The sequence below is a fragment of the Cheilinus undulatus genome, linkage group 18 (genome assembly GCF_018320785.1).
Source record: "Cheilinus undulatus linkage group 18, ASM1832078v1, whole genome shotgun sequence".
Classification (NCBI taxonomy): domain Eukaryota; kingdom Metazoa; phylum Chordata; class Actinopteri; order Labriformes; family Labridae; genus Cheilinus; species Cheilinus undulatus.
Window position 1 is genome coordinate 25,888,899 of NC_054882.1, and position 27,044 is coordinate 25,915,942.

Below are 27,044 nucleotides of genomic sequence, written 5' to 3' on the forward strand. Positions count from 1 at the left end.
TATTATATATACACACAATGGCGCGCGCTCAAGTGTTTATCTAGAAAAGTTGATTTTTGGAAGAAAAGGCTAAAAAAAAAAAAAAAGTCAAGTTTCAGGCAAAACATATCAAAAACACAATTTCCCATAATTCACGTGTGCATTGTTGTTATTCTGTACAATGACGTAATCAGGAAGTGTTCTCAAGTCGAAAAGCAGTGCTCCGTGAGTATTTTTACTGTCTTATTTAAGACATCGCTTCTGCTGACATGATTCCTCCAGTGTTAAAACTGTTGGTCAGTCTGCTTTGTTTGTAATTTTAAACGAAAATGTTGACGGCTAACACAAAAGGCTTTTTTACTTGGCGTAACGGTTTACGTGCACATCACTGTTGTTTATAACTTCACGAGATAAAACACCTATCTCATTAGCAGTGAATACTTCCCAAACAGAAGGTTAGCATACTTACATTTAGCACACAGTGGCGTAAAAATGTTGATTGTGGCAATTCATTAGCGCATTACCCCTATAGTAAGGGGGAACAAATACCCTAACTTTAAACTATGTAATAAATAAACTCGTGTGCTTACCTTTTTCCCTTTCTTAAGCAAAGATAGTCGAGTTATAAAGTGTTCGTTTGATCATTAAAAGCGACTGCCATCATGCCTTTGCAGTTTAAACTGGTAGAACCGCCCCGTATCAGAGAATAAAGGATCCTATTCATAATGCATATTATGCTATTTGCTCCCTCTAGCGGTTAATCAGATATTAATGGTGCAAATTTCAGTCGCTAACATTAAAAGTAGTCACTTTAGGGTTTTTCTCCTTGTCAGCCTGGCATTAACATGTCTGAATGCTTATGCCTGAACTGCAGAGGCATTTACCAAAGCTAGTGAATGATAAATCTGCTTGTATTGCTTTTATGAGGGAAATGAGTCTATCATATGCTTGTGCCTGCAAGAACTATGACCCTTATCCTGATCAGTGAGGCGTATGTGCTGTTTGTCTTAGCACTTTATTGATCAGAGGCGAGCTGCAGCTTGTGGGCTGATCCCAGCTGTACTTGAGCTCACTTTGATAGCAACAACTTCCCTGAATGCACAATGAAAAACAACATCAGCTACTTTTATTGACACATCATCTCTTTCCATGCAGCTCACGCTGACTCTGCTGTTTTACTTATGCAGTTTCATTACTGGATCACCGATGTAGAGGTCGTCATCACAGTCTGACACACTGTCTGTGTGTGGTGTTGTCACTGAGGTCAGGTGGGATATTTAAGACTATCTCAATCCCTGATCAACTTAGTCAGCGCATTGTCATGTGATGTTTGCATAACATCTTTAAATATCATGTGATAACTGTGCTGTAAAAGTTGTATATCCTGGGTGTTTGTTGCTACTTGAATCAGATGTTTGTTCTGTTGTCCAGAGTTAAAATGGGACCTACTCATGCTGTCTGTGCTCTGTTGAGCCTTGCACCTCTGCTGGTGCTTGCTGTTCCTCCGATTTGGACCCAGCCAGAGCAGGTGCACCTCTCTTACCCAGGTAAAGTGTTTCCATTGGTCTGTGGATCGAATTTTCTTCTGACTGCTAAAAACCTGTAACTAGGTGAAAAGGTTAACAGATTTGCTTCTGCTTAGGGCCTTAAATAATTTTAAAGCAGGAATGTCATTGCTTCAAATGTCTATAAACATGCCTAAGAATGTCGGTTATATTTTGATTTTTTTTTGTTAATGTTGTAAAATAACTCCATCTCTGTTACTCTAATGATTAATTGTATTGAATGGGACCAAAATTCTTCCAAATACACCTATTTCACAAGACAGGTGCGTAGGTGAGGAATGAGTAAATCAAACAGGCAAACCCTTGCATGTTGCCAGAAATGTCCCAAATCTAGTTGGTGGTATTAAATGAGTTGATGTCTTGTTGCACAAGTATCCGAACAGTCAAAATGCTTAACTCAGCACTTTGGTGATTATGTTTTGTTTACAACAACATCAAAAGCACCTCTCTTGTGAAAGTCAGCCTACTCATTAGCATTCTTTGCCTCATGATTTTAGTGATCTGGTTCCTTCACAGGAGAGCCAGGGTCTATGGTGGTGACCTGGACCACCTTCAATAAAACAGAAAGCAAAGTGGAGTTCAGTCTTCTGGGGGGTCGGCTCTTTGAGATGACGGCCAAAGGTGAAGCTACTCTGTTTGTGGACTCTGGAGAGGAGAAGAGGAAGATGTTCATCCACAGGGTCACTCTCACAGGCCTCAAACCTGCTGCTGCATATGGTGGGCATTGAGCTTATAATAATAATATCATTAACATTTACTTTGTTTGTCAACGTGTATCTACACATTTATGATATATAGTCATCTTCAAGTGTTCCTCTTTTTCTGTGTGATTTTAGTATACCACTGTGGGAGTGATGAGGGCTGGAGTGACATTTTCTTCTTCACTGCACTGAATGACAGCACTAGTTTCAGCCCCAGGTTTGCTCTGTATGGTGACCTGGGTAACGAGAACCCTCAGTCATTGGCTCGACTACAAAAGGAGACACAGCAGGGGATGTACGATGTTATCCTGCACATAGGTAAACTCACAACTTAACTCATTTGATTCTGACTTTTTGAAAGTTTGCACTGTGAAGGCATTGTGACAGCACTTTGTCTTTAATGTCTAAGGCACTAGTCATGCAAGACAGAAGACATGACTTATCAAGAAGTTTAGCTGAGTCCCCTCATAAATGTCTAAAGAGGGGTCAACTTATCATGTGAACAGGACAAAAGTACCTATTCTTGTGTTTAAATTTTTTGCATGGGGGGCACTATGGGTAGGATGGTCATTGCCTACACAGCTAATAATGTGAATAGGCTTGAAGTACAGCACTGTGCAAAACTTTTAGGCATGTTTGGGTGAAAAATTGAGGCTGAAGTAAGGTATAGATGTGGCAGACATCAACAGCCAGGAGGGACTGACACATCCCCCGTCATGCTGTGGATGTCTTCGAATATTACCAGGGGAAAGGGAAAATAATCTGTTGACAAAATAACAAAGTCCACACCTATAGAGCAAAGTAAGAGGGGGGTGGCAAGTAAGCATGCCCTAGGGTACCGTAGGAGTGGCTAGTAGCCCATGGTTGTGCCGTGGATGCCCCATTGGCCTGAAAATTGCTGATGGCTGCTGGGTGTATTACCAGAGGGGAGAAGGCCATCAGGCTTGACAGTGGCTGCGATGTGCCGACATGTCGAGTTTGACACATGACTGCGTATATACTTAAGAATGTGTCTCTGGTTTGCCAAAATATATTTGCCTCCCAAAATGACTAAATCTGATTCTCTGACTTTTGTACCCTTTATTGGAAACAACAACAGAAACAGCCTTGTTATTTTTTCCTTTTTTGTTGTATATGGTGTATGTTGTTATGTTAGGACTTCTCTCACTGAGTCAGTTACAGTACTTCACTGATGGTCAGAAAAAAATATTTTGAATGATTGATTAGCTTTAACTAGAGCTGTCAAGATTAATCGCATGAATTGTGATTGACTATGATCCACAACTAATGCTCTGTTTTTTTTTTTTAAATCGTGATTAATCACATGCTTTATTTTACCTTCACACACACTTATGGGGATGCTGATGTAAACTCACATCAGCATCTTCCAGCAGCCACAGTGATGTGAAATAAGTCCACCACTGCTCCTTAATGTCTCAATTCAATTTAAAAGTCTCACAGACAACTCAGTGGACAAGTCCGAAGTTATCTGAACCCTCTGCTATCAGACATTTGGCTTTTTGCCGTTCACTTATTTTCTTTTCAATCCATAACAAGTTCCTTTTTCCATAGTTAAGTTCATGTTATAATCTACAGTCTATCAATTAAAGCATGTCTGTATCCAAACACAAAGTCAATTTCACCAAGTTGAAAACTGTAAAAAAAAAAACAAACGTCCCAAATGCCACAAGTGCAATTTTAAATGCAAAATAATAGAATTTTTAAATGCAGTGGAAATGGTGTGCCTGGACCCCAGGTTGGGAACCACTGGGTTAGCCACTATAATAATGGCATTCTTAGCATTTTCTTAAAGCCTTTTCATATAATTTTTAAAAAAATTTTCAAGCTCGGAGGGCATAACTTCTCCCTGTTTTTCCAGCAGCACCCAAAATTGTTTGGTGTTTTTTTCCTTCTTTGACACCACTGAGAAACTAGTCAGTCCTCCTTTTCTCTAACTGTAAAGTGTTGTGCTTCTTTCATACAAATTTGTATTGATTAATGCTAAAACAAAACTTGTTGGCTCTAGCTTCAAGTAAGAGCAGACCAGCCTGTCTTTTATATAACCTTAAGAAATTGATGCAAAATATTTCTAAGAATTTTTCCTGTCAGTGCCACCGCTTAAGTCAAACTCTGCAAACCACATTTTAAGTATGCAAATGCTAAAAAAAACCCCACATGTAATCGGTTCTAAATAAATGATTTCAGCATGCCAAAAGAATTTTTTTAGCACATTTGGCTTGCAGAAATGAAGTGCATTGTGCTTTGTTTTGTCTTGTAATAAATCCTGTTTAAAGGCAGAAAGATTTACAAGATGAGAATGTAATACAGGCTAAAATGTTTAAGTACAGTGCTTTAAACATAAATATTTACACTGATTGTCATTTCTCTCAACTGTGAAAGAGCACAAGTCTATGAATTCCATAAGAACCAACCTAAAAGATTTATTCTGATGACTGTTTTTGTTTGTTTTCCAGGTGACTTTGCTTACGACATGCATGAGGTATTTTTCTCTTCTTTTTAATATCATGAACTTTGATCAAAGTTCAGCTCTTTCACTGACAACAAACTTCTTTCATCAGTGACTTTTATTTAAAAGCCACCCTCATATTCCTCTAATCCCAGAGTGACTGATTCGTTAAGCATCTCTACCTTTCTCCAAAGCTTCATCTTCACTCTTGTGTATTAGCAGTGAATAATAAGCCTCTCAGCTGTGGTTGAGTCATATGTGTTATGATTACTACCTCTGTGAAATGCCTTAAACTGGCGCTGAAAGACAGGACTTCTGGTTATGTCATCTGAATATTTCTTGGAAAAAAAATAGCACCACTCATGACCACAAATATGAAGTCCTGATATCATCTGTGCTCCTCTGAAAACCTCCCTGCTGTCATTGTTCATTTAGCAAACATAACCCTGCTATGGATGTTAAAATCAGCTTTCCTCAGTACAGTTCGTGCATTATTCATGTTTTTTCAAACATGGAAAATGCAATCAGCAGGCTACCAAAAAAAAAGAATAACTATAATTCATCCAAGCTGTGTTTGTAACTGGAATGTGTGAGCACATCCCGTGGCTTCACTGATAATATAAATACAAAAACAGAGAGAGGATTAATGGCTGCGGCAGGTAAAATCCATCAGTTCTGCAGTGAACTCAAGTGGGCTTTTAAAGAAAGTTTGTTTGGTTGACTGATGATGAGATTCCTAAGGCTGTAAGGGGTCTAGACGACACACTCTAGTCCAAAAGACTGTTTTTTTTTCATCTTTGACAAGGCTGAATCTTCTTATTTTCAGGACAATGCCAGGATTGGAGATGAGTTCATGAGGCAGGTCCAGTCCATAGCAGCCTACGTGCCCTACATGACCTGTCCAGGCAACCATGAAGCTACATAGTAGGTGCCATTTGATTTAAGTATGTCTTTTTATAGTGACAGGGAAACTTAGAATATAGACTGTAGTGTTGCCAAAACTGCTCATTTTCTCACACTTTTTCAGTACTTTTTAATACATTTTGCAGTACTGTTTCAATCAAGTGCTTTACAAATACACTACACAAAAGAGAAACACAACAGAGTTTGGAGGAGGATTTAAGAGAAGCTATGGTGAATAGGTGGTGCTTGAGACGTTTTTTAAACATGTCCAAAGATGGAGCATTATAGATATTTAAGGGAGGGTATTCCAGAGGATGGGGGCTGTAGTCCTGAAGGCTCTGTCACCATAGGTACAGAGTCTGGTGGTGGGAGAAAGCCAGTGGCTTGAGGACTGGAAACACCGGACTGGTGTGTATGGATGAAGAAGGTCAGAGAGGTACTGAGGGGCAAGGGTGTGAAGGGATTTGTTAGTGAGGAGGAGGTTTTTAAAGGGGACATATTTTACCCTTTAATGACAGGTTTGTTGTTCTCAGAGGTCCCCAAAACATGCCTGTGAAGTTTGTTGCTGAAAAGACACTCTTGTATAGGATAGTATACAGACACTTTTATCCAAAGTTAAGGACCTGACTGGGATTCAAACCATCAATCTCCCAGATTAAAGTCAGCAGGGTAACTCACTAAACTATCTAAGAGCAGAGGAGGGCGGAACTTTCTTCCAAGCGGGGAGGGCCAACCAAACCTGGGGTTGGTGCTTACTCCCCACATGAGATCATGAGGGGAATCTGAGAACGGCTTGTTTCAGCACACATTTTCTGAAAGATGGAGAAAGAGAGGGCGGGAGGGAATGGATTTTTCTGGTATTTAAGGGGATTGTGGACTGGCCAGGGGCACATATTTTTGTTAGAAAAGCCTGAAAAAGTGATTTTTGCACAATATGTCCCCTTTAAATTTGATCAGTAATTGGAGACGTATGAGTCTAGGGTTGATGTCCTGCCAGGGCCTAGTGTGGGGGAGAACCCTGGCAGCAGAGCTTTGGACCTACTGGAGCCTGTCAAGGGCTTTCTTAGGTACCCCAGACTGGACTCCATTACAGTAATCCAGACAGAAGGTGATAAACACATGGCTGAGGGTTTACGCCAGAGAGTCTCTAAGTGATAGTCTGAGTCTGGAGATGTTCTTGAGGTGAAAAAAGGCAGTTTTGGTCACAGAATTGATGTGGGACTATAAGGAAAGGGTGGAGTCCAGGATGACACCCAGTTTTTTGAACATCAGAGGATGGGCAAGTGGGAGTACCGTCCACATTAAGGCACAAGGTCTCCAACCTTCCTGGAGATCTCGTCCTCACCATATCGTACCATATCGTATCAAACCATATGGTTTTGTACCATATCCCATTGTATCCTATTGTATCATGTCTTATCATACTGTATGGAGTTGTGTCAAACTGTTCTGTATCGTATCACATTGTATCCTGTTGTTTTATACCATATCGTACGGTTGCTACTGGTATTTTACCAACTCTAGTAGTCAGTGAATTAAAATGAAACCTCTTCCATTTGTTATTCTGTTTGTTTACATTAATGTGGAGACTTGCCAGACTCCACATGGCAAATTACTTTCAGATCTGGCTACTGTAAATATAAATTCTATATGCAAGGCTGTAACAAAACTACCCCCCCCCCCCCCCCCCCAAAAAAAAAAAAAAAAAAATACCTCCCCAGTCTGCCGCAGTTTTTCCCCCATGCAGAACACACCGTGGCCCGCAGAAAGAAAAGCTCTTCATTGCACCATTCAAACAGATGGGAGCTATTTTGGTCACTAAAGGCTGGAGCATTGTCAGAAACCACCAACATCTAAACAAGGGAGCTCTCTCCAAAACAAACATTTATCTGACTGGGAATCATCAGCTTTTTTGCTATCTGTTTTTCAGCTCACAGAGACAGTCCAGAGGTGGTGGGAAGTCTGGTGTCTGCTTTTTGACTCATCTTCACTGAATGTGTTGATCACATTTGAGCCTGGGAAATGTTCTGGTGCTGAGAAACCCGCTGAATTATTGTTGTTATTCAAGCAAAAATTCTAAACAGCTCCTGGTTCCATGTTGTCAGATATGAGGAATGTTAATTCAATATCTTTCAACTTGGAATTTGACCATCTGTTGGAAATTTTTTTTCCCTTTTTGACATTTTAACTATACAATGTTAGATTTTAAAAATAACTTGCAGGAATACAAAATGTTGTGGCCTTTAGTGCTACTCTCCTTGCAGACTTAAAACCCATCTGCAACCATTGTCTATTGTTGTCTTGCAAGGGCCAGTATGCCTCTGGGAGTGTTGCCAGTTAGTAGTTATCAACTTTAAGACAAGACTTCCATTTCGGTGCAGCCTTTATGTTTTTAGCATTTGGATGCCAAGTTTACAATACTTATGATTACACATGACAATGCACCTTTAGTGACAACCTTCAATTAAAACTCATTTGTGCACCTCCTACCCATCAGGCTTATTATTAGACTTACAATGGTTTATTTTGTGATGAAAATAAGAATCAATGGGGGCAAGTAAGCCATGGGCTAAGTTGCTAGCAGTGCTTCTTTAACAGCTTTTCCCCCTCATTTTGTCATGAACATGGTTTTAAAGGAAACTGTGGCACACTATCAATAAACCCTGGTTAGACTGAAAGTACCACTCAATCTAAGACAAGAAGATGCAATAGTAGTGATGTGCTTTTGCAAACAAGCCAGTTCTAAGAGCTCGCTCTTTTAGGTGAACAATGGGAGTCAAGTCCCTTTAATATCAATTTTTTATTAGTCATATAAAAGCCAAAACATTACCAAATGAAGAGCCATTCGGGAGTCAAAAGATGGGCACTTATTTCTAAGCTGAGCCAAATAATCCTGATCTCTAAAAGGTGCTGGAATTCCCACCACTGCAAGTAAGGCTGGATTGACATGAGTAAAGCTGTGCTTTTTGTTTACTAGGGGACTACAGACAATTAAATCAAATGACAACACAATTGTTAATGGACGTGGCATCTACATCACTCATTCCTAATCTGAGTTGGTATGCTCATGTCTGCAGTGCACATTACAGCCACATGGGGGCTCCACCCAGAAAGCTCATCCTCTCTACCAGGATAAAACACAAGGCTCTACCTCCCATTGAATGGTGGTAGAGCTAAAGTCACACTTCCATCAGCGTTTCCACAACACCTGTGGGTTTGACAATTATCTATGAACAATCAACACCAGGTGGCAACTCATTGGCAGAGCAGTCCAATAGGGAACCCAAATGATACGATAGGAAGCAAACAATGAAATACAGCTTGATTAGGATGTGCACACATCAGCAGGGAAAAAATAAAAAGACATAAGAGAAAGACAGGAGCAGTCTCCTAACCCCTCGCCCTCCTCGCCTTAACACACACTCAGTTGTTTTAACAACAACCTTTCACTTCTCTCTAGCCAGATTTAAGGTTTTATCAAGAAATACTGGCATATTTTGTCTGGTGACCCTGTATTTGGCAAGGTATTCGAGAAACCTCCAATCTGTGCAACTAAAAGATCTAGCAACCTCAGAGATAAGCTGGTGAAAACTGACGTGTATGTTAAACCAACTCACTTCCTTTGTTCTCCCACTCCAGGTAACTAGCCCTGTTCTGTGTGAACTGTAATGCCATGATTAGATCAGATCAGCTGTTACATCCGCATACCAGTAGAAAAACAAAAGTTAAAGGCAGAATAACATGCAGAAGCACTCATGTGGTTTATCTTCTCAAATGTCCGTGTGGTTTTTATTATGTTGGTAAAACAAAAAGGGAACTCTGGATCCGTGTATCTGAACATAATAGTAACATAAGAAATCATGATGAAAGGTCACCGGTGGCCAGACATTTTAACACTGCTGGACATGGAGTGTGTATGTTAAGGTTTATGGGGATTGAGTCTGTGGGGCCACTCCTGACAGGAGGTGATATAGACAAAAACCTCCTCCAGAGGGAAGCCTTCTGGATTCCTCTTCTACAGTCTGAGTATCCTAGAGGTTTAAATGAGGAGCTGGTTCTTTCATGTTTTTATAAGCCTTGTTTTTGGAGAATGAATTAAGTGGGGTGCTTTGTTTTGACTGACATGTTTTAGGAATTAACGTGTTTTGATACATTCCTATTTGGAGGAGTCACTTGTATAATGATTTTGTGATTTTTATTCATTTATTTATCTATTTATGTTTATTTTACTTCGTTTCCTGCGTTGACAGGGATATAAACATTTGGGGATTGTATAATAATGTGATTTAAATTCCTTGTTGGTATTATTATGATTATCATTATTATTAATTTATTTTTTCCCTGCTGATGTGTGCACATCCTAATCAAGCTGTATTTCATTGTTTGCTTCCTATTGTATCATTTGGGTTCCCTATTGGACTGCTCTGCCAATGAGTTGCCATCTGGTGTTGATTGTTAATAGATAATTGTCAAACCCACAGGTGTTGTGGAAACGCTGATGGAAGCCTTGGGCTGAAATGCGTCCGTTTTCGTTTGCTGCTTACATTCCTTTTAAAAAAAAGTGTAAAACTTATGACGAGTGCCCGTCAGTTTGTTTTTTGGTCCATAACTTACCAAAGAGTAAATTTGTTCATCTGTTTTTTGTGAGTCTCAGTTCCTATAAAATGATGAACTCAGCTGCTAAAAAAGTAAAATCCAAACATCATAGTTTATTTAAAGTAGTCATGTAAAAAGACAAAAGCATTCACTCTGGTCAGGTCATAGTGAAATTACTCTGAGTCTACTGTAAAGGATTCTTGAAAACATATCTTTTAGGTGACACAATATATAATAAGTAAACATGCAAACATACTACAGATGATTATGAGAACGCTTCCTGTGCTAAAAATCCAGAATCCCAGTACAGATTCTACATTACTTCACATGCATTAGGTTGTAAATTAGAATTATGACATAGTCTTACTGAATTTATCTTCCTTTAGTTTTATCATGGCATCCTCTTAGTGCTGCCTCATTGAGAATTTCTGGTTTAATTTGAATCTGTTTGCAGATTTAGCAAAACCATGAGTTGGTAGGTTTTGAAAAAGGAAATATATAGCTGTATATGAAGTAGAGCTTATAATCTGTGTTTTGGGTCTGATATATTTGAAAACAATTGTTTAACTGTTTTAGTCAAATGTTTCAGGGTACATTTACGAGCTCAGCTAAATGGAATTTAGTTGAAGATGATTAAAGACTTTCATAAAGTTGAGATAGCAAACTTTAAGCATCCTCAGATGTTTTCAATCCCACACATCAGCAGCAGATGCATCCTTAAATTCCAAGCACATCTGCTGGTGTGTGTTTATGCATTTTGAAACCTTTAGAGGAGCCTGATCTTCCACCATAATATTTACTTGCTGCTGCATAACCGAGACAGTCCTCGCCTGGCCTTGCCATGTGTGATGTGATGGCTGCCTGGTTCTTATTAAGGAGCTGCTAACAGTAGTCTCTTTTTCTTGGCGCTGTATCCTGACATGAGAACTCGATATCAAGAACCAACTCTGTGTTACATAACTAGAAATCCAGAGCCTATACCTTAATTTGTGTTTTGCTCTGCGGTGTCGTTGAGAATCCAGATATTCCCAGCAGCTTGCTCCTGCTCTTCTCCCTCGCTTTCTCTCACTCTGTGCCGCTCTTTCCGACCTCAAAAGCGAATGGGTAGAGAAACTGAAACAGGGCAGACCACAAAAGTTTTCAGTCAGCATTCCAGTGAGATGAGAACAGAGGATCCACAGAAGATGCTAAGGCCCCAATCAAGACTGTCTTTGTTCCCCTGAGCACAATACGGTTCATCATACGGCCCTCAGAGGGGCAGGGAGGTAACCGTCGCTGCCTGAAACAATGTCCTGTGATGGCAGTCAGCGATATGCCTTCTGAAGACGACAACTGCTCCCTTTCATCCCTCTAACGGTTGGGATTAAGCTCATCAGATGATGAAAGCAGGGGTTTGATGAGGCCTGTTGGCTCAGTTTAAGAGTCAGAGTGTCCACATTGGATTTGACAGCCACCAGATTTTTATCTCCATAACATTTGAACAGGAAAGTAAACACACATAGGAACAAGCATGCTTTGGGTTACAGAGGATGACTCACACTTTGAATTGGTCTTCCACGGTGCAGATTAATGAAAAGAATATAGGCTTATCATATTTGTAGCCAATACCATTTTCCAGCCAAAACTACAAAATGAAAGACTTAAAACTGACCCTGCAGTTATTTCTACAACTAAGCCTTTCTCTCAGGGCACGCCCACTTACACCACACTGTTTGGATTCCTAGAGAGTGTGTGTGTTATTATTTGAAGGAAAATGTTGTAGTTTATTTCTCCTATCTGTACAGTGCCTGTCGTGATCTCTGTGCATGTTTGCTTTTACTCTTCCTGGCCACAAGATGGGAGCATGAGCACATATTTAGGACTGTTCCTGCTTCAGTCTCCCTACTTTTAGAGTTGAAAGTGATTTTAGATGCATGCAGCTCTCACTATTTAGCACTATTTAACTTATGTTACTTCTGTAGTTTGATATGGATTAGCCATAGATTTTAGTTTGTTTAAAAAAATTACATCCCTGGAAAAAAACATGACAGCTCATTAAATAAAAATGGTTTTTATTGGTTCTACCAGTTATAGGTTTGAGCTTCTGTTTCATACACAATAAAAAAAAAAAAAGCCACTAAGTTTAAATTCCTTTTTTATATGATTTTTATACAGTAGAATACTAGTGTATCTCAGGGAGAGTCCAGAATCGATATTTGGTGGGAAAAAAATAAAGATAAGTGAGCACTTCCCCTTTTATGATCTCTACATGTACGGCAGCATTAGCTTCTGGTGCATTATTCTCCTGGCGGGTACAGATTATTATCTTTGTTAGTTACATACCAATGCATAATTGCCATTAACATCCATTGCAGTACTTTTAACTGAAAGAAATGTCAAATTACAAAAAAAGACTTCAATTCAGACAGACAAAACCCCACTTTTGAATATTTTTGCACCTCACTTTGTTAAAACTGATTATCTATAAAACCACAAATAGGAAATAAGCTAGCCCAGTCCTCTGTTGGTGCAGCAATAACCTCAGAAGTCCCTGCATGTACATTTTGGCTTTCCTACAGAGTAATCATTTCTGCTATTAGAATTTTTGAGATAATTGTCAAGAAAGTCCATTGAAGTTAAAATAATTTACTTTAAATTTCGACCGAATTTACTATGTAATTTCAGGAATTTTCAGATATTTGGGGGAAATATCTTTGAAATTTCAAGGATTTTCATAAAAACTTTGGCATATATTTTTATGTTTTGGGCAAGTTTTGTTGGAAGATTTTTTTGAAATTTGCTGTGAATTTTGGGGGTATTTTTGATGGATTTTTTTATGTTTGGGGGAATTATTTGGAAATTTTCTGGCTTTTTTGAGTAAGTTTGAGAAATATTTGTAATCTGGGAAATTTTATTTGAATTTCTTAGGGGGATGTGCTTTGAAATTTTAAGGTGTTTTGACGGAAACTTGGAAAATGTATTAATTAATTTTTAAAATTTCATTTAGGACTTTTGGGAGGGTGAGGTGTCCTTTGAAATTCCCAGACCTGTATGGAAATTTCAGGGAATTTGTTTGGATGTTCGAGAGAAATATTTTTGGGATATTTTGGGGAAATATCTTGGAAATTTCAGGTACTGTCAGGAATTTTTATTGGAGTTTTGTGGGGGAAATTTGCTGTAAAATTTCTGGGTGAAGTTTTATGGAAATTTCTGAATTTTGGGGGGGAATTTGTTTGGTAATTTTCTGGCATTTTTGTTTAAATTTGGGAAATAATTGTCATTTTTGTTGAGTGACATTGCAAGGGGGGGTGTTTGGAAATTTGAGGTTATTTTCACGCAATCATGGGAAATGTATTTGTTAATTTTGTTAATTTTATTGGGACTTTTGGGAGGGAGCAAAACATGCCAATGAAATGGTGATTTTTATTTTTTTTCCAGAGCTGTATGTTCTAGGAAAGGGATTTCTAGCTGTTATGAAATCTACTGTTGATTTGAGCTAGTAGTGGAAGGATCAACACCATAAAGGCTAAAAAAAGATGCTGAGTCAGACTGTTTTCTCCTTTGTACTCAGTGATCACAGCTCACATCGACCATGCCCATTTAGCTTTGACCTCTGTGCCTACAGAAACGACAGGTCTCATTATGAAAGACTTATTCAGCATAAGTAATGGTCTCCTCCACCCTCCTTTTCTTGCTCCTGCTCCTGGCTTTAGACCTCTGACCCCGCTCTTCTCTAGTTACCGTTACCCATACATTAACCGTCCAAACCCACCCCGGCTGTGGTCCAGCCAGAATGTTGCCCTTTTTTCCTCTCCTTCACTTATGTAAGATAAGAAAACAATCAGCCCCATCACCTCGCTTTAGTTAATGGCCCGTACAGAAGATTGGCTCCTGCTGAAATTAAAAACCATGAAAGGCGCGCAGTGGTTTGGCGTCAGGGAGAGATTTCCATGAAAGAGTTGTTCTCTTTGGCATGCACCCGTTGTGATATATGGAGACAATGTAAATAATGGTGCAGACTTGGATGTTATTTTTGATTATGTCTTGTCTTAATGGATAGGCTTGTGAATGAATTTGTGGTTAAAAATTAGTAGTAGTAGTCAAAACAGATCCAGATTCAAACCAACCACACCAGTTTTGATACAATGGCAATATAAAAATACAAGGTGACAAATTCAGGGTAATTTTTGCTTTGAATAACCAAAAATTGCAGGCAAACTTCAGTGCACCATTTTGGCAGCTTTTGTTGAGTTTTGTTTTTAAGCTTAGGTACTTTTTGATCATACTGGTCATTGAAATAGGTGAAACTGAATACATTTAAAAAACAAGATACTATCAAAGTATTGCTGCATGTAAAATTATAGTTGGAAGACGTTCTGGTTTTTCGGGATGTATATTTAGAGGCCAGTTTTTCTTGATTGACACATGCATTGCTGCCCACTTGCTCCTTTTTAACTCAACCAAGGCTCTCTAATTTTCCTAATCTGGCTCCAAAAAATGACCATGTCCTTAACCTTAAAAACATGCCATCAAAAACTTGTAGCGATGTCATCTGTGCTTTTCTACAGCCTTTAATTTGAGGAAGCAGCCACTGATAGTCGAGATACAGCAGAGAGCACAGTTTTTGTTTGAATGTCTTAAAATAGAGACATGTTTTCAAAGTGTGACCCAGAAGTTTTAAGGTCATCTTGATCCAATGATACATATGATTTGGGGTTTTCTGCAAAGTTAAGATGAAAACTGATAGTGGCACTAAACAAAAGTACTGCAGCAGCAAGAGGCCATTTCAAGAAGGGCTGCTTTATTACATATTTTGAGGGAAAGCTTAGATTTCTCTTGAATGTGTTGTGAGTGGATTGCATGTTCTCTTTTGTGTAAGCTCTGGCGGAGGTACCTCAAAATAAAAAAGGAGCAGAAGTCTGTGGTCTTCAAAGAACTTTAATTGCATGATAAGCCCATCTAACTTACGTTTTCCTCTTATTTTGTTTGTTTGCAGTAACTTCTCCAACTACAGGAATCGCTTCAGCATGCCTGGCAAGACTGAGAGCCTGTGGTACAGGTGAGGGAGAGGAAAATTGTTGGTTTTATGGAATCACATGGATTGTATATTGAGATGGATCGACTAGCAGCTAAAGCCTGGTTTAAACTTCTGCATCAGATCTGTGCTGTAGTGGTTTTCGCTGCAGTGAGCGCTGTGTTCAAGTTGCTCTTCAATATTCAGCCCAGTCACTACTTGACAGTGTTTTTATGCCAGTTGCTGGTTATGCCTCCACATTTCCTGCATGTTTTTGTAGAAGAAAACAGCTAAAGCTGAATGTATAATGCCAGATTTGTAGCTGGTAAGTATTGAGCAGCTGATTATACTAATCTTGCAAAGTAAATTGATTAGCCAGGCTCCATGTCTGTCATCAGGCAAATCCATTGTGCAAAGCTCCAGTCTGAAATGATTGTGTGAGAACAGACCAATCACTGTCATTTGAGGAGAATGAGGTGGTAACCCAGGTGGGCTTTAGATCAGTGGTTTCAAGTTGTGGGACTCATCACAAGTTTAATAATGAGAAATAGTGACCCAAATTTCTAAAATACTCATCAATCAGACAGGTTTATTAGATAAAAGATGGTGCTATTTCGATTTTAGATAGACATATGACAAATCAGACTGAATAAAAAAAGATAAATAGTATGAAAAATAAAGAATAAAATTTCCAGGAAAGTATCATATAAGATTTCTGCAAGTTTCTGGGAAAATCCCAGATAAAATTAGAAAAAAACTGCACAGAGATTCCCTGAAATTCCTTAACATTTCAGCTGAAAATCTGCTATGAGTTTGAATGAATTCACGATGAAAACGAAAAGCGCAGAACAGAACCCATGACACATTTTTGACCCACTGAAAACATCTCCACAAATCACTTCTGGGTCCTGGCCCACCTGTTAAAACCACTGGTTTAGATGATAGCAATGGCTGCCTCTAGTGTAGCATTTAGTTTGGATGTAGCTTTAGTATTGCAGCAGTTTTATCAGAACTGGTCCACATTTCTTTTTTTTTTTTTTTTTTTTTTTAACAAGAGTAAAGAGCCACACAAGAGCTCCTCTTAAAGAAGATGTCTTTGGACTTCTCCAGACCAGTCTCTACATGATTTTATCCACTGACAAGCACCTTTGTTCATAAACCACAGTAGTGCCTGTCTGTCAAGCTCAGGTTACCGCTGGAGCTAAAAGTCCTTGCCTTCCCAAAATGCTTTGCAGGGGAGGTTTCCCAGGTGATTTTGAAATACATATAGCTATGAAATGGATGTATGAAACAATCTGTGTGGTATGTCTCGTTAGATTATACTGCAGTAAATGCAAAAAAGAAAAGAGAGTAGTCAGAAAGAACTGAATCAGCTGAGGTAGAGGATGGAGGAACTTTTTACACACCTTCAGCCACCGAGAGGTATAGATGAAGAAATGCAAGTCTGATATTTTTAAATGCTGGCAAATAGATTTGATTAATTGTATCAACGTCTCATCTCACGCCAGAGTAGATAGCTGTAGGCATTACTCAGAGACTGGTCAGCCTTTGTTACCCAGCAGACCAGTCACAGGGCTTGAGGTCTGCATATTTTGGACATGCATGGAGTTCAGGGACTATGCCGTATGCTACAACAAAGATTCGATGCAGAAGTATACATCAGGCTTGATGAAATATTTAGAGCTCCTTCTGTTGTCTGGCTTTAGGATGGGTCATAAACCCCACCTCCTCCATGTTAACAGATGGGACATGGATAAACTTTAAAGTTAAAATACACCAAATATTTTTTTTGTCTGATGTGGACAGTATAGATGTGACAGATCTCTGATGTTGTGCTTCAGTTGTCATAAGGGCGGTGTCAGTTTTGGGGGGTATTTTGGCTTCATTTTTGTACGATGGGCGTGGTTCCCATTCTAATGAGCTGTTTATGGCTTAATGTGAAAAAACACAAGCAGTTTTATTGCAAACGAGGATGTTAACTGCTTACACAGAGCTCAAAACAGGCCTCATGTGAAGCCTACTACTGTTTTCAGAAAGCATTAATGAGCTGTCTCAGGCCACCCAGAGAAGTTGGCTCCCTTTTCTTAATTTAGCCTCTCCTATCTCAGGGACATTGGGTCTACACAAAGGAGCTATACATCCTTCTGGGTGACTCATGGCCCACTACAGACCTCCTCCTCTCAGACAGAAAGATAAAACTAGACTAGATCATAGACCAACTGCCCACTCCCCAGTCTCTGGGTCTAGACTCAGACAGGCCTGCTGGCTGAGAGCCATCACTCTATGTGCATGGATATAAAAACTGGAGAAACCATCAAACTGCAAGACTGCTTCTGGAAACTTTTCAGTTCATAACATGCTGTACACATGTACAGAACACATGCCTTTCCATGAAGCCCGCATCAGAACATGGAAGCACTCAGAGCAAAGTGAGAGTTTTTCAGTAAAGAGGATCTGGCATCACATTCAACAGCAAAATGCCAGAGACAGGCCTTAGTTTTGGAGTATTTTTCACACCATCTTGAGTGTAAAGTGAGGTCTGTTCTTGCTTAACTGCTCACTTTCAGCATGCTTCCTCTACTGGGTCAGGCTGTGTATCATTTTAACGATGTGTGTCCGCAGCTGGAACCTGGGGTCAGCGCACATCATCTCCCTCTCCACCGAGGTTTATTTCTATCTCCAGTTCGGCCTGGAGCTCCTCTTCAAGCAGTACGAGTGGCTGAGGAAAGACCTGGAGGTTAATGACCGCACCACTTACATGTGTTGATGATGGCTGAGTGATCTCATTTTCTTCCCACACTTGCCTCTCTGCCTCCAGCACAATGTTATTCTTAAAAGTAGTTTTATTTTCCTTTCCCTGGTTATTAATCCACTGATTTCTCTCTCTTTTCCAAATAAAATTGTCTCGACTCAGGAAGCCAACAGGCCAGAGAACCGAGCAGTGCGACCGTGGATCATCACCATGGGACACAGACCCATGTACTGCTCTGATGATGACCAGGACGACTGTACCAAGTTTGACTCTTATGTATGTAAAACACTTTTTATACAGTGGCCTAATGTAACATTTTCTTTTCATTGCTAACATCATACAAGTATGGTCCACTGACTGTGTATTAAGCTGGATCACACGTCTCCCTCTCCTCCCATCATACAAAAGTGAAGCCAAACAACTCATAAAGTTGCTATAACATTACCATTTTGGAGATAGAGTCTGAGCCATAGCCGTTACCGTGTGGAGCCTCGTTGTTAATATCCTACCCCTTTTATCTAACAAAAACATGCAAATATTCAGATCCTCCAATCCTCCAGATTCTACAATCATTTAAATTCATTTTTTTCATTAATTGACACTCAGTACCCCATAATGACAGAGTAAAAAAGGATTTTTAGAAATTTTTACAAATTTATGAAAAAGAAAATCTGAAATATCACAATGACATAAGTATTCAGACTCTTTGCCCTTTACTTGGATGGAGACTGTCAGTGGAGAGCCATTGTCAGGTCTCTCCAGAGAAGTTCAATAGGGTTCAATTCAGGGCTCTGGCTAGGCCACTCTAGGACATTAACAGAGTTGTAGCTAAGCCAGTTCTGTGTGTTGGAAGGTGAACTTTTGGTCCAGTCTGAGGTTCTGAGAGCTGCAGAACAGGTTTCATTGAAGGTATACTATATTGCCAAAAGTATTCGCTCACCTGCCTTGACTGTTGAAGTAACATAACATTCTTAATCCATAGGGTTTAATTTGACATCGGTCCCATTCCACCCTTTGCAGCTATAACAGCTTCAACTCTCCTGGGAAGGCTTTCCACAAGGTTTAGGAGTGTGTTTATGGGAATTTTTGACCATTCTTCCAGAAGCGCATTTGTGAGGTCACACACTGATGTTGGATGAGAAGGCCTGGCTCTCAGTCTCCGCTCTAATTCATCCCAAAGGTGTTCTATCGGGTTGAGGTCAGGATTCTGTGCAGGCCAGTCAAGTTCATCCACACCAAACTCTCTCATCCATGTCTTTATGGACCTTGCTTTGTGCACTGGTGCACAGTCATGTTGGAACAGGAAGGGGCCATCCCCAAACTGTTCCCACAAAGTTGGGAGCATGGAATTGTCCAAAATCTCTTGGTATGCTGAAGCATTCAGAGTTCCTTTCCCTGGAACTAAGGGGCCAAGCCCAGCTCCTGAAAAATAACCCCACACGATAATCCCCCCTCCACCAAACTTTACACTTGGCACAATGCAGTCAGACAAGTGCCGTTCTCCTGCCAACTGCCAAACCCAGACTCGGCCATCAGATTGCCAGATGGAGAAGCGTGACTCATTACTCCAGAGAACATGTCTCCGCTGCTCTGGAGTCCAGTGGCGGCGTGCTTTACACCACTGCATCCAACACTTTACATTGCACTCGGTGATGTATGGCTTGGATGCAGCTGCTCGGCCATGGAAACCCATTCCATGAAGCTCTCTATGCACTGTTCTTGAGCTAATCTGAAGGCCACATTAAGTTTGGAGGTCTGTAGCAATTGACTGCAGAAAGTTGGCGACCTCTGCGCACTATGTGCCTCAGCATCCGTTGATCCCGCTCCGCCATTTTTCGTGGCCCACCACTTCGTGGCTGAGTTGCTGTTGTTCCTATTCTCTACCACTTTGTTATAATACCACTGACAGTTGACTGTGGAATATTTAGGAGCAAGGAAATTTCATGACTGGACTCGTTGCACAGGTGGCATCCTATCACAGTACAATGCTGGAATTCACTGAGCTCCTGAGAGCGACCCATTCTTTCACAAATGTTTGTAGAAACACCACTATGCTTCACTGTTTGATGGTACTGGGCAGGTGATGAGTGGTGCCTGGTTTCCTCCAGACATTCTGTTCAGAATTGAGGCCAAACAGTTTAATCTTAGTTTCATCAGACCAGAGAATCTTGTTTCTCACAGTCTGAATGCTTTTTTGCAAACTTCAAGTGGGCTTTCATATGTTTTGCACTCTAGCCACTTAGTCAGAGTGACCATTTGGCCCTTCTCCCCTGGATTGCTCAGTTTGGCCAGGCCACCAGCTCTTGGAAGAGTCCTTGTTGTGCCGAACTTCCTCTGTTTGAGAATCATGGAGGCCACTGGGCTCTTGGGAACCTTCAATGCAGCAGAAATGGACTCCAATCAAGGTGTAGAAACATCTCAGCAACGATCAAGAGAAATGGGAGGAACCTGAGCAAAACTTTACTTGTTGTTGCAAAGGCTCTGAATACTTATGTTAATATAATATTTCAGTCTTTTCTTTTATTGATTTCCAAAAATCTAAAATTCCGTGTTCACTTTATTATGATGGGGTAAAATCTTTTTAAGCTAATATTTGCTAATGATATCATGCTGATAATAACAGGCATCCATAAATCACTGTCTGTATTAGATCAGCTGTACTTTATAGAGATATCTGTTTACAGAGACATAAATCACAAGAATATCATTGATAAGAGCAGACTACAAATTTATTTATTTATTTATTTTTTCATTTTTAATATTTATTTATTTATTTATTTGTGACATGGGACAATGCACATTAATGGGCATAAACATGTAAATGTGCCAGATTGTAGCCATAGGCTAATTTCCATCTGTAGTCCCCGGCAGGATGGACATTAAAAATCTACACAAGAGTCAGACAACACCAAAACAAGACAACATAGATGATACAATAAAAAACAAAGACCCAAATAAAACAATACTTACTTTAGGACAGACCAGAGATAAATTGACCATTCCAGGTTAAGTGCATAAGGCATACGATAAGTGCTGTAGTGCTAAAGTGCAAGTGTGCTGATTTATTGCACATGGTCATGAGTGTGCTTATAGAAGAAATTGCACATTGCCCTTGGCCTGGTTAGATAAAGTGCTAATATTATTGCACATAGCCCTAGCACATAGTTAGCATTATCAGATGTGTTTATGCATATATTATTGCACCAAGAAGAAAACATACATAAGTGTATCTATGAATGTATTATTGCACAAAATATGCATACATAGCTGTATGTAAGTATGTATGCATAGAAATATTGAGATGGTTAAACATGGTCACAATTCTGGTTTGTCCTAAGCAAACAGAAACCAGAAAATTAAACCGTGATGATCCTTCTGTGAATAGGGATCAGGCTTTGTGTAAAGAGTAACACATTTGTATGGTAAATCATTTTTATGCCATCACATTTAGTCCTTTGTAGAATTAACATTCTGCTGTGTTGCCTGAAGTTTTAATTACACCTGGTGGTCGACGTGTCACTTTTATTGCAAGCTGGCTGGTCCACATAAGCACGCTGAGTACTGTCTGCTGTCATAATCACTGTAATTTGGACTAAATAGTTTCCACTTAGACTCTCTTGTCTCAGCAATTGGCACGGTTTGGGCTGAGACTGGCACAGGTTTAGCAGGGCTCTACCAGGTTGTATTTCAGGTAGCAGGTAGAGTTTCAGACATTGATGCCAGTTCTCGCTGTCATTATTCCTCTCTGTTTTATCTCAGGTCCGTCTGGGACGGAATGACACCACACCTCCGGCTCCCGGCCTAGAGGATCTGTTTTACAGCTATGGTATGGAGTCTATTTGACAAGGTCACACATTTTCATGATTCAACAGACTGCTGTCCTAGCAGAGGCCTATTTCATAAACATCCTTTATAAAAACAGGCCTTTTGTCCCAAAATCCCCTTTGTAAATGTTTTCCTGTATTACATGTCTCATTCTTATGTTTGTTGCATTTAATTACTGAACTTGTAGTGGAACTTTGGAGGTTTATGTTGCTCTGATGTGAAGATTTTGGTCATTGTGGAGAAAAGCTCAAAATTAAATGGGCAGTGGATCTGAGAAACATGAGATTTCACAGCTAAATGTGTGTAATTGAGCTGTTTGGTTAGTTATTTTTCTATGGAGGATGCTGATTATCATCAAATCTCTTTCACAGGAGTGGATCTGGAACTCTGGGCCCATGAGCACACATATGAGAGGCTGTGGCCCGTCTATGGGGACAAGGTCAGCTCCTCCCCACATTCTTATATCTATATTCTTTCCTCTAGATCAGTGGCTGAGGTGGGTGTTTTTCTCTTTAAGGTCTTCAATGGGAGTAAAGAGCAACCTTATGTGAACCCAAAAGCTCCAGTTCACATTATCACAGGCTCCGCTGTAAGTAGTTTCTCATCACTGTATCAGCATTTTTCAACAAACATCAACGCATGAATTGACAGCAGCATCAACAAAAACAATGTTGCATTGTTCAGAGTCCCTTCTGTGCAGCAGTTAGTCTGCCACATGGTTCAGTGCCAGCTGTTTCTCTGGTTAAATGTTTTCTGATGTGGCGGAGAGCAGCGCAGGACATGCTTCGTCATCCGACCGCAGAGGGATTAGTCATCAGCATATCAAACTGCAGCTAGACTCATGCCAAGGCGCAGCCACAGTCGTAAATGTCACACAGGGTTTTGTGGACAGCACTGGAGGAGGGCGAGGAGCTCATCACTAACAGATCTTCTGATTCCTCCGCAGGGCTGCAGAGAGAGGACCGACAGGTTCAACCCAAACCCCAAAGAGTGGAGCGCTTTCCGCAGCACGGACTACGGCTACACCCGCATGCAAGTGGTCAATGCCACCCACCTGTACCTGGAGCAGGTTTCTGATGACCAGGTGAGCACACAAGCAAGAACATAGTGGACCCCAAGAAGAATAGCTGCTGATATGTGAAAGCTAATGGGGATCTAAATAAACAAACAAATGGGGCTTTTCCATTACATTTAGTGGCTTGACAATACTTGGCAGCCCAGCGTGGCATGGGATTTGCTTTTCCACCACAACATACCCGTTTGAGGTAGCGTCTAGAGCTGATGACGCAGCAGTTTGAGCCCTCCTTGACCTCATCCACTGTCACTAATACTGCACCCGCTGAGAGTCATGTGCGATATCACTACTGGAAATCTTTATGACATGACAATAACTGACAAAAAAGAAGGAAAGACAGGAGTTAGAGCTGAATGTTCCAGTCGGATCTGATCGCAAAAATCAAGCTTTTTCTAAGCTCAGACTGACAACACCTCTTGCCGCTCTTTTCCCATTGACTCTCTTTCCACAATCAGTAAACAATAATTCACTCTCATTATCAATGAGAATTTTCCTACATACAAGTTAAAGAACAGTCTGCTGATGAGTAATTTATGGGTCTTTAGGAGAGCAGAAAATGGACACAATTATATTTTTGGATTGGGCAATAAGAATTGTATGCTTTACTAGTGCCAGATATAAACACTCGTCAGTTCTTACATAGGAAATACTGCCTCTATCACAGGCTAAATGTTTCAAACATCTCTAGCATTTTATTTAAAAAAGTCTACAACTTATTTATTTGTATAAAGGGGAAAGGATTAAACTTAAGATATTAGTAGGCGCAGACAAAGTTGTAATCCCAGCGCAGCACCTGGTCCATTCTGATTTTAATCGTCATTGTGAGAACTCATTCCATGCGCAACCATTGGACCATAGTATGAGCACAAAAATCTCTTGTTTTGGTTGCGTGCCATACATTTTCATTCAGTCTGAGTAGCGGGAGGGATAAAACTTATCCCCCTGTGGGCAAGGCCATCCATAAGGCAGATAAAAGGGAGAGCCTTCTGAGGCCCAGTCAAATAAGTGGACCCATGACAAGGTCAACAAATCATGGTCCATCGTAAAGTTAATCTGTGATACCTATGTTTGGATTTAACTGGAATAGTAACACTTATCAGAGGAACAAAAATAAATTCTATTCATTAATGCAGTAGAACATTATAGCCTTTTACAAAATCTAAACCCTTTTTCTTAAAACCATATTATGTTATGGGATAATGTTAACAATATGGATGGGGAAATTGACTAAACCACTTGAAAAGTTATGTCAGACTTCCTAGCTAAGCCAAGATGTACACAAACATACAGACAAACATACATACAAAGGAGCCGAGACAACTTTAAGGTAAGAATAATTAAATAATTGCAAAAATGGGTTAAAAGTGGCATAAATGTGTGGCAAAAAATGGCAGGAAAAGTGGTGAAAAAAAGAATAGAAAAAAGAGATTGACAGTGACAAATTTGTTGGCCAGAATAAGTAGTGAGAAAGGGTTAAAAGGGAGCAAAAATGGGTTGAAGGAGGCAGAAATGAGAAACAAGTGGCAAAAATTGGTGATAAAAATGTGTAAAGGGGTTAAATGGGGAAAGTATAAAACATGAGTTTAAATTGGAAAACATGTTGCAAAACGACCCGATAAAAACGGGGTTAAAAAGTGGGAAAAGGGGTTAAAGAGTGGCAAGATGGGCAAAATGTGGCAAAAATGAGTTTCAAGTGGGAAAAATGGCATAAATGAGGGAAACATTGAGGAAAAGGGGTTAAAAAGTGGCACAAATGAATCATTTTAGTATCAAAACTCAGTAACAACTTGAAACACTTTTAAGCTCAAAAATAGAGTACGGTTAGCCAGGATGCTAGCACCAATGCTACTGATCCAACACACATGCCCTCAGATTTGCCAGGGAGCACAAACACTGGACTGTTGATGACTGGAAGAAGGTACTCTGGACAGACGGGTCCAAGTTTGAACTCTCCAGTCAGCATTGTCGTGTTTATGTCCACAGAAAAGCTGGAGAACGTTTTGATGCCAGATGCATTGCACCCACAGTGAAACACAGTGGAGACTCCATTATGGTATGGGGTTCCATTTGTGGATACGGCGTGGGCAAATTAGTGAAAAAATGGATGGTATCATGAACAAGAACGTCTACCACAACATCTTAGTGCATCATGGAATCCCCTCTGGACTGAAAGTCAGAGAGTCAGAAAGTCAAGTCAAAGTCCGAATTTGAATCCTATTGAACAAATTTGGGATTTAGTAGATTCAAAGATGGATGGCACAAAAGTTTCATCTAAAGCAAGTCTGTGGGAACAGCTAGAAACTATTTGAAACTCAATAACAAAAGAGACTGTGGAAAAGTATAAAACCAATGCCAGCAAGAAAGCAAGCTGTTATCAAGGCCAAAGGAGGCCGTACAAAATATTACGTTTTTTTATTATGTGTAAAAAAGACTATTTAGTTGTTTCAGTTTGTTATTTGCCAAATAAATAATAATAACATTTTTAGTTTTAAACAAGTTTTTGAAATATTTCTAAAATATTTGTTTTCTTGTTTTTATGACAGGTGGTCTAATAAATTTGTTAAGCACTGTATATATATTTATTATATATATAATACTAGAAAAGCACTCGGAGAGCGCAGACCTCCACCAATAGCCCTAATTCCCAATAGTGAAGGATCCTTTTAAAAAATCCCTGGATCCATCCCCATGTGCTCCCCACCACAGCATTATTCCCTCCCCAGTGGGGTGGATACACAGTGAGGCAAAGCATTGGCTTTGCTATGGGGTACTGTCATAGTGGAAGCATTGCCTGCTGGTGCCAACAGATGCACTGACGGTCTCACTCATGGTCTCACCGGACGACTGTAATTCATGGCAGAGGGTGAATATTCCTCTATTCCTCCCAGCATTGTGAGTATTCTCACTACAATTCGCTGTCTTTCTCTCTGTTACGCTCCAACTCGTCTCCTCGACCAGGGGTACATCTTTCAAACTCTATAAACTCCAAACCTTTGAATAGAAACACATCAAAACTGCTGCTGGGATTGAAGTTACTCATGTCCGCCATCTTCTGGTGTAAAGTGGTAACAGCGCAAACCTCCGCCATTAGCCCTATCTCCCAATAGTACAGAATCCTTTAAAAAAATTCCTGGATCCAGACGCTGATCCGGATCACTCCCAAAATCTAATCAGTTCTTCCTTATGCCATTGTGACATTTCCTGAAAATTTCATGAAAATCTGTCCACAACTTTTTGAGTTATGTTGCTAACAAACAAACGAACAAACCCACTCCATCACATAACCTCCTTGGCAGAGGTAATTACAACTGGAAAGGGCCCATTCACTGGGTTTTTCAGGGGACCAGTTCTGGGGGTAGGCCTGCATCATTCTAGGCGCAGCTCGAAGTAGCCCAGTGAAGCCAAACTGGTGTTGGAAAAGCAAATCAGCATGGCTCTGTTTGGATAGGCGAGGAATATAATAAAGCCTTCTTTTGTGTTGCAGTATGGGAAGGTGATCGACAGCATTTGGGTGGTGAAAGAAAAGCACGGCTTCACTTCCTGGTTCTGAAGATTGCTGTCTTATAAAGAATCTGCTCAGAAAATGCACTTTAAACTTTATTCAAGGTATGCACTGATGATAAGATACATGATTCATTTCTATGCTTCTCAGATTTTAGAATGAAGACCACTTTATGAACCTCATACTGTAAACACACTATATGGGAATTAACTGTCAGCAATGATTTGTAAACAGAGTTATGATGGACTTTTAATAAACTCTGCTTTTCCATGGATTTCTGATTGGTCCCTCTTCCAAGAAACCTATTGTTCATGATTTTAAGCTTTTTAAGTTTCAGTTCTCATTGATAGATCGATGTAGCTCGAATATTCTGTTGACATTAGCAGAAGACAGCGAGACCCTGGCAGACACCAGGCTTCAGTCCCTTTAGAGCACATTTTTCTTTGAAAACCTGGATATGCACTTCCACACATCAGATCCCCTTCTATCACTCTGTCTAGATGACACACTCTCCCTTGGCTAATCGCATCAGGATATTGGAGCCTCATTTCACTGTCCATCTGTGTGGCCTTCGGGGCCTAAAACAAAAAGACACATGGATTTGTACGTCTGCATAAAAGGGCGGTTATGTAACTCAGGGATGCTTGTGGCTTGGGCACATGCAGAGTGAGAGAAGGCTTCTCTCC

At 40.1% G+C, this 27,044-nt stretch overlaps 2 protein-coding genes across 7 annotated transcripts in view; one reads left to right on the plus strand and one right to left on the minus strand.

Annotated features, from left to right (window-relative positions):
- LOC121526670 (KATNB1-like protein 1) overlaps positions 1-27,044 on the minus strand; it is a 63,305-nt gene that overhangs the window by 2,766 nt on the left and 33,495 nt on the right. Inside the window, exon 2 of one of the 2 annotated variants that reach the window (XM_041813353.1) lies at positions 11,193-11,324. The gene's annotated coding sequence lies outside the window, so the exon portion shown is untranslated. Of the gene's footprint in view, positions 1-569; positions 717-11,192; positions 11,325-27,044 lie in introns of those variants that run through there. The other variant, XM_041813352.1, reaches the window with a different exon arrangement.
- Positions 151-26,632, plus strand: acp7 (acid phosphatase 7, tartrate resistant (putative)). 5 transcript variants are annotated; one of them, XM_041813347.1, is made up of 15 exons: positions 151-204; positions 1,135-1,247; positions 1,411-1,526; positions 2,061-2,261; positions 2,381-2,563; positions 4,720-4,745; positions 5,539-5,636; positions 15,187-15,249; positions 17,827-17,941; positions 18,119-18,232; positions 21,716-21,782; positions 22,153-22,220; positions 22,299-22,370; positions 22,728-22,865; positions 26,341-26,632. In XM_041813347.1, exons 3-15 carry the CDS (start codon positions 1,418-1,420, stop codon positions 26,404-26,406), a joined length of 1,320 nt encoding a protein of 439 aa, XP_041669281.1. In that variant the 5' UTR covers positions 151-204; positions 1,135-1,247; positions 1,411-1,417; the 3' UTR covers positions 26,407-26,632. The 5 variants fall into 5 exon arrangements, with proteins under 5 accessions (XP_041669281.1, XP_041669284.1, XP_041669282.1 ...); XM_041813350.1 differs by having other exon boundaries at positions 1,135-1,242; XM_041813348.1 differs by having other exon boundaries at positions 159-204; positions 1,167-1,247.

Coding starts and splice junctions, on each gene's coding strand:
- acp7 (XM_041813347.1), top strand. CDS start 1,418: ATGGGACCTACTCATGCTGTCTGTGCTCTGTTGAGCCTTGCACCTCTG. Junction 2,564..4,719: donor CGATGTTATCCTGCACATAG/GTAAACTCACAA, acceptor TTTGTTTTCCAG/GTGACTTTGCTTACGACATG. Junction 18,233..21,715: donor GTACCAAGTTTGACTCTTAT/GTATGTAAAACA, acceptor GTTTTATCTCAG/GTCCGTCTGGGACGGAATGA.